Source organism: Populus nigra, chromosome 8, assembly GCF_951802175.1.
Source record: "Populus nigra chromosome 8, ddPopNigr1.1, whole genome shotgun sequence".
Lineage (NCBI taxonomy): Eukaryota > Viridiplantae > Streptophyta > Magnoliopsida > Malpighiales > Salicaceae > Populus > Populus nigra.
Genome location: NC_084859.1, coordinates 4862129 through 4869527, shown reverse-complemented (window position 1 = coordinate 4869527; position 7399 = coordinate 4862129). Strand labels below are relative to the sequence as shown.

The 7399-nt window shown below is 31.1% G+C and overlaps 1 protein-coding gene and 1 non-coding gene across 3 annotated transcripts; both read left to right on the top strand.

Annotated features, from left to right (window-relative positions):
• Positions 1 to 2059: 2059 nt before the first annotated feature.
• On the top strand, positions 2060 to 5079 carry LOC133701550 (eukaryotic initiation factor 4A-8). Of its 2 annotated transcripts, none has more exons than XM_062125496.1 (5): positions 2060 to 2224; positions 3162 to 3231; positions 3326 to 3432; positions 3694 to 4124; positions 4232 to 5079. In XM_062125496.1, exons 2-5 carry the CDS (start codon positions 3164 to 3166, stop codon positions 4865 to 4867), a joined length of 1242 nt encoding a protein of 413 aa, XP_061981480.1. In that variant the 5' UTR covers positions 2060 to 2224; positions 3162 to 3163; the 3' UTR covers positions 4868 to 5079. The 2 variants fall into 2 exon arrangements, with proteins under 2 accessions (XP_061981480.1, XP_061981481.1); XM_062125497.1 differs by having other exon boundaries at positions 2065 to 2224; positions 3132 to 3231.
• Positions 2802 to 2908, top strand: LOC133702445 (small nucleolar RNA snoR98). The gene has a single exon (XR_009843735.1). It is a non-coding gene; the product is annotated as a small nucleolar RNA snoR98 (small nucleolar RNA).
• Positions 5080 to 7399: the final 2320 nt, after the last annotated feature.

The following is a 7399-nucleotide window of genomic DNA, read 5'->3' as shown; positions in this document are numbered from 1 at the left end:
ATTTAAGGTCTTCATGGTTTAAAAACACTGATTTAATGTTTTTTTTTTCTTTTTATCTTCAACTCTTTCACTTTATCTTTTGCATAAAATCGATTAGTCATGATTGGTTGGGTGTTTGTTGTTATGATCCAGTTTCAAAGTTTTGATTAAACTATGGTTTTATATGTTTTTATGTCCTCTTTTTGACATAATTTGGTCTATTATCAAACCTATGTTTCTGGTCCTTCATCCTTGTTCTTCATGTTTTTCATCAAATTCAAACAAAAATCTCATTTGATTTTAATTCACTTTGTTTCTATTTCTAGGTTGTATTTGTAGGCTTGGACCAGAAAGCTCATTCCACATAATTAGGTTGAATCTATTTTTAATAAAACAATGTTAATTATATTTATTTTTTATATAAAAAAATAATATATTATTATAAAAATGTGTTTGTCAAACACAATCTTAAAATATTTTTTAGACCTCTCATTTTTAACTAAAAACTCATTTGTTTTAGTTTCCTCTTACAGCTGAGGGGGTGTTGGTTTACCTTGATATATAGTCGTTTCATATATATATATATATGCAAGTGACTGGATCTACATGTGCCTGTCACCTCGTATGAATTAGCAAGGCAAGACAAGAATGATACGATTCCCTTTTTTTCGCTTTCTTGAGTAATCCCATCCATCCATCTCGTTCAACCCCTCGTATAAGCTCTCCTATTTTGTTTTTGTTTTCTTTTTTTTTTTAAAAAAAATTAACTTACTAATTGATAGGCACATGTATTCGTATTCTAGTTTTGACAAAAATGCCAACATTCTTTAATATAGTAGGATGAATTTCAATTTCATTAAACCACTGCTAACTGAATACCATACTAATTAAAAAAAATAAAGGTTGTTAATTCTGTACCGATTGTTATTTTGATTTTTTAATTTATAAAATTAAAATAATTTTATAAAAAATAAACTAAAATAAATGACAAAATTTAATTTATATTCAATCAAATATTAAAGATATTGAATAATAAAACTAAAAAAAAATCAATTATTAAAAAAAACATAGATTTTTTTTATTTTAAAAAATTAAAATAATTATCTGACCGTAACGAAATAATCAAAATGGAACCAGAATATTCCGAGTAGAATTTGAATGGAATTTTTGAAACAGGTCAAGATTCCTAACGAGATAAAACCTATTTTAGTTCGTTTTGTTTTTTGAACTGAAACGAAATACATCAGTTATTCTTAATGAAACGAAATAAAATTAACAACTTTAATTAAAATCTTACTGTATTATAACCAAAAGATAAATAAATATCAATGTAATGATTTACCTGACTTTTAAATTGCTTTTTAATTAAAAAAAATACCATTTACATGAATTTTAGATTTGAATTCACATTATATAAAAACTAATATATTTACCTTAAATTAGCTTGTTTTATATCAATATTCTAAATCTAGTTTGATGGTAGCTTTATATATTAGTATTTTAAGGGGAGCTATACTGTATAATCAGTTTATTTACTTCACAAATTCAAAATTTAAGGCCAATATTTATGATAATCTATTAAATTTAGAAATGCTTTCTTAAGCTTATTCAAAAAAGAGATTTAACATCAATTGATATACAATTTATCATTAAATAAATAAATAAAAAACTGATATTCTACCGTCTAGCTTCAATATATCCATGTGGTCCCTTAATGTGTGACAAGTCCAACTTGTTATTTTAAAAGTGTTTTTAAAAAAATTATAATATTTTTTTTTTATTTTAAATTAATATTTTTTAATATTTTTAGATCATTTTAATATGCTAATATTAAAATTAATTTTTTTAAAATAAAAAAATATTATTTTAATATATTTTTAAATAAAAAATATTTTAAAAAACAATCACGCCACTTTCTACACCACCATTATCAACATCTTTCTGTATAATTGTTTTAAAACAAAATAAATAAAAAATGAAAATAAAACAGTAAAGGGTAAAACCGGAAAGAAAATAAAAAATTGATGCAGAAGGGTTTGTACTTGTAGAAGAAGTATAACCTTTAACCTAATTCAGCACACCCTGTTCCTATAAATAATCTTAAACACTTAAACAAAGCCTCTTTCAAACTCCACGGCGCAGATCCGAGGAGTTTGGGCTATTATTGATTTCTCTATTCTATCTTCAGCTTCCTTTCAATCTCTCTCCTGTTCTTTCTTGCTATCAATCACTCCCTCACTCCCAGGTCTCTCTCTCTCTCTCTCTCTATGCAAAAATGTAGTTACTTTTGTTGTGTGCGTGCGCCTATGATGCTGTTATTGCTTGCTGTCATGGATCTCTGGATTGGTTGATTTCTTGAATGTTTTTTATAGCTGGGCTATCTGATTTTTACTTATTGAGATCTGGGGTTGATCGGTTTTTTCCTTTTGTTGGTAAAGTTTTGATTTTTTTTTGTTTTCCTTATCGTTTCGTATGAGCTGTTAGGGTTAGGTTCTGGAAATTGCAGGTGTTTTTTCTTTTCAACTTGGTCTGGTTGGAGATAAGTTTAACACAAAAAGATCTTTTTATGAGATTGTTTGATAATCTTTTGATGCTGCTTATTTTGTCAGAACGCTGTAATTTAATTTAATTTAATTTGATGGATATGTAACTTGTTGCGCCAGTCCCACACTGCTGTAATAACACATGATTTATGAGGATGGTGTCTTAAAAGAGCAACAAAAGTTGAAGTCTTTCCGGACTATTTCTTGCCCTTGATCAGAATTTTTGGAGGGGTGGGTGAAGCAGCGTCTGATGATTAAGGATTTATGTCCGAAATATCAGTTTTCTGTTTGCCCCTTTTGTATCTTCTCCAGACACTGAAACAGAAGTTTAATGCTTGTACTCCACTCTTAGCTTGGTTTGCAAGTTTGGCTCTTCTGTGACATTTTATTCTTTCATTTCGGTTGGCTATAATGAAATATTCACTATCTTTTGTGCTTATGGTAATGAATATTTCTGCTTTATTTTTATGCCCCCCCCCCCCCCCCCCCCCCCGCACAAACAGATTTATGTGATAGCTTGAATGCATTCTATGTTTTCCTTTCTTCTCATGTTTCAATTATTGGAGCATATGATAGATGCTGAAAGCAGAATATGTTTTACCTGTTCAGTTTTCAAATGCATATATTTCCTTAATGCAGTCATGGCGGGTTTGGCACCAGAAGGGTCACAATTCGATTCTAAGCAATATGATGCCAGAATGAATGATTTGTAAGTTTTTTCCTTACAACTCTAGCTGTGTACAGCAACAGCTCTTGATTGGAAATTGTAATTGACATTCATTTATGCTTTGAAAACAATGCAGGCTTGCAAATGATGGACAAGATTTCTTCACATCATATGATGAGGTTTATGACACTTTTGATTCAATGGGACTGCAAGAGAACCTTTTGAGGGGCATCTATGCCTATGGTAGGTAGCTTTATAACTGCAGATGTACTTTCATTCGGCATCTTAATGAGTTGATGCCAAGACATATATAACTTCCCTAGTTGCAGTTTCAAACCTATCCTTTAGGTTCTTTTCTTCTGCTGGAACCTTGATTTTTGACCTATGATTACAGTTTTGATTGTTGGAAAAAAAACATCTTCGCTTCTTATACTATGATGCTTAAATTCTGATAGTTCCATCTTTTTCTTGTTCTGATTGATGCATCCTAATTTATTTTTCAAGGTTTTGAGAAGCCATCTGCAATCCAGCAAAGAGGAATTGTTCCATTCTGCAAGGGCCTTGATGTGATTCAGCAGGCTCAGTCAGGAACTGGGAAAACAGCAACCTTCTGCTCTGGTATTCTCCAGCAACTTGATTATGGTCTAGTGCAATGTCAAGCTTTGGTCCTTGCGCCCACTAGGGAACTTGCACAACAGATTGAAAAGGTTATGCGGGCACTTGGTGATTATCTTGGTGTCAAAGTTCATGCTTGTGTTGGTGGCACAAGTGTTCGTGAGGACCAACGCATTCTTCAAGCTGGAGTTCATGTTGTTGTTGGCACTCCTGGTCGTGTGTTTGATATGTTAAGAAGGCAGTCACTTCGTCCAGATTACATTAAAATGTTTGTCTTGGATGAGGCTGATGAAATGCTGTCCCGTGGTTTTAAGGATCAGGTTTGCCTTCATACTTGATCCCAAGTTTATTTACTAGACTTGAGAGCTCTTAATGTTTTTTTATAAATAATTTATTGTTCTAATACTGTTTTTCCACTTGCTGTCAGATCTACGATATTTTCCAGTTGCTGCCATCTAAAGTTCAAGTTGGTGTTTTCTCTGCTACTATGCCACCTGAAGCTCTTGAGATCACAAGGAAGTTCATGAACAAGCCTGTGAGGATCTTGGTTAAGCGTGATGAGCTTACCCTTGAAGGTATCAAACAGTTTCATGTCAATGTTGATAAGGAGGAGTGGAAGCTTGAAACTCTCTGTGATCTATACGAGACCCTAGCCATCACTCAGAGTGTTATTTTTGTTAACACCCGCCGCAAGGTTGACTGGCTGACAGACAAGATGCGAAGCCGTGACCACACAGTCTCAGCTACTCATGGAGATATGGACCAGAACACTCGTGATATCATTATGCGAGAATTCCGGTCTGGCTCTTCTCGAGTTCTCATCACAACTGATCTCCTGGCCCGTGGTATTGATGTGCAGCAAGTGTCCCTTGTCATAAATTATGATCTGCCAATTCAACCAGAAAACTACCTTCACCGTATTGGACGAAGTGGACGTTTTGGAAGAAAGGGTGTCGCCATTAACTTTGTGACAACGGATGATGAAAGAATGCTGTTTGATATCCAGAAGTTCTATAATGTGGTCATCGAGGAGCTTCCATCTAACGTGGCTGATCTCCTGTGATGAGATTTTTGGTGAAAAAGGGTTTCTTATTTTCCTAGTACTATTTTAACGAATTGTTTTCCTTTCTTTGCTGTTTAGAGTCGTTAAATTTGATGTTCTGAGACATCGGACAGTTTAATCTCACATTGGTCCTCCCTTCATTATTACAGCATGAAGGGATTTGACGTTGGACTTATTATTTTCAAGTTCTGTTTGCATGCTGTGCTTTTGTACTTTGCACCCTCTTCTTTATCTCTAGGTTTTTTGCTTGTGCATATTCCCCCCACCTTCATTTCAGTTTTCTGTTACAGTTGAGGGTGTTGGTTTACTTTAATGTGTAGTCGTTTCATATTTTTTATTTTTTTTCTCAACGTGTCTTGTAATGGCTGTGCTAACACAAGTGACTGGATCTACGTCTGTCCGTCATCTCCTATGAATTAGTAAGGCAAGAAAAGAATGATACGATTCTCTTTTTTCTCTAATTCTCTCCCTCTGCTCTATTTTCTTGGTTACCAAAACAGCTAGAGGAAGAAGAACCATTACATGATGAGGATCCTGATTACATTGTAAAAATGCAAGCTTGATGCGTTGCGTCCTATGTGCTGCTGTTTCCTTATTTTTTGAGCTTGGCAAGGATGACAATTTCACTAGAATTTGATTGATATCAATTTTGGATTTGAAATTGTGTTGCGGTATCCAACGTCTAATAGATGAGACTAGATCATTAGTTTGTGTTGTTAACTTGACTTAAAATATAATGTATATATTTTTTTAAGAAAAATAAGATGATATATTAGATTATTGGTGGGTTAACATATTAAATTTACGATTTATTTAAGTTATGAAACTTAATTATAAAACTTAATTTTAAATCAATTTAAAGTTAATAATGAATTTTAAAAAAATAAAATACTAAAATAAGAAGTGAAGTCAATTTGGGTTAACCTATCAAACTCGTGATATGTATCATGAGATCGGGATAAATTCACAGAAAATATAATAAAAAAATACATAATTAAATTCTCTACTAGAAGAATATAATTAAAAAACTATATAACTAAATTCACAGAAAATATAATAAAAAACTATATAACTAAATTCTCTACTAGAAAAATATAATTAAAAAAAAACTACTTAATTCAGCCCGAGTTAACTTGTCAAAGATTCACAAATTTGATTGAATTTTGTGTCCTGTTTAATGGCTCATTTTGTCCAGGATATGTTCTACGATGCATAGATAATAATGTGAAGGAAAAAGAAGATTAGTACTTATTCTCGAGATAATGGTGAAAGATTTAGTTCTTGGTGTAATTCCATGTCACTATTTATTAGTTTGATGGTATTGTTGAAAACATTTTAATTTATAAGGGTGTTTTAGTCCTCAAATTCAATTTAATGGCAATTCAATTACAAAACTTAGTTCACATAATTTTTAAAGATTTTTTATTAATTTTTTTTTTATAGCTTGAGTCAGTTACATGTAAAGTGTAGTTTCTGAAACTATAAAAATAAATGAAATTATGTACCTATCTTAGGAAAGTCAAAGTAATTTCTTTTAATAAATATTACTCAAGTGATGAATACCTAAATAAATATCTGGAATTGATAAATAAAATAAGAATATTTAAATTTTTATATCATTAAATAATATGTAAGACATAGATATAGTAAAAATTTAATCCTTAAATATTCATTATTATTCATATTTTTTGGATGATATAGCAATCTTGTACGAACTTGTATTTGTTATCCATATTATCCATAAAGGGACACCATCTTTTCCATTTTTTTATTACAAAAACTCTAAAAAGCGTAGCAAAAACATTGCACACTCATACATAAAAAACGAGATGTCTTGGAGTTAGGGGTAATTCGGTCTTTTTTCATGGTCCAATAGTCATTAAAACATTATCCGGGGTTATATGTATCTTTAGAAAATTTTCAAAATAGTAAAATAACTAAAATACCTTCGAAGTAGAAATAAATAAAAGTTGTTGATTGAGAGTGTTTTTGTCTTTATGTTTTTTTAAATACAATAAAAAAATATATTTACTCTTGGAATCAAGAAAAACAATAAGTCATAATCCGAGGGCCTTTTGGTCTTTTCTATACATGTTTTTTTGTTAATTCCAAAACCATTTATGGTAATTTGGTCTTCTTAGGATGAGTAATTATTATTAAATAAAAAAACAATTATTGGTGTGTGTTGTCCAAGTCCCAATGCGTTAGACGTTAGAGGTGCCTACATTATATGGTCAGCACATGCAGCACCTTCAAATGATCAAAACTGCATTTCCACCGTATCATTGAAAGCGTCTCCATGTTCTTTATCTCTTGGTACGACGTATGTTGATAGCGATGAGGCAGTTAGTCATTGAGGAGCCTTTTTTTCTCTTCCAAAAAATTACAGTTTAACCCTATTTGTCTTTGATATTTTAATTTCATTTCTTATTCTTTTGATTTTTAATTTCTGTTCTTGATCTTTTTATAAAAGTTGTATTTATTTTTAATTTTTTCTTTCAATTCCAATTTTTGAAATATTATCTTTTCCAA

What these genes read in the sequence shown, in the direction of transcription:
- LOC133701550 (XM_062125496.1), top strand. Translation starts at nt 3,164, where the DNA reads ATGGCGGGTTTGGCACCAGAAGGGTCACAATTCGATTCTAAGCAATAT. An exon ending in GAGGGGCATCTATGCCTATG is followed by an intron (nt 3,433 to 3,693) that starts GTAGGTAGCTTT and finishes TTATTTTTCAAG; the next exon opens with GTTTTGAGAAGCCATCTGCA. An exon ending in CCCGTGGTTTTAAGGATCAG is followed by an intron (nt 4,125 to 4,231) that starts GTTTGCCTTCAT and finishes ACTTGCTGTCAG; the next exon opens with ATCTACGATATTTTCCAGTT.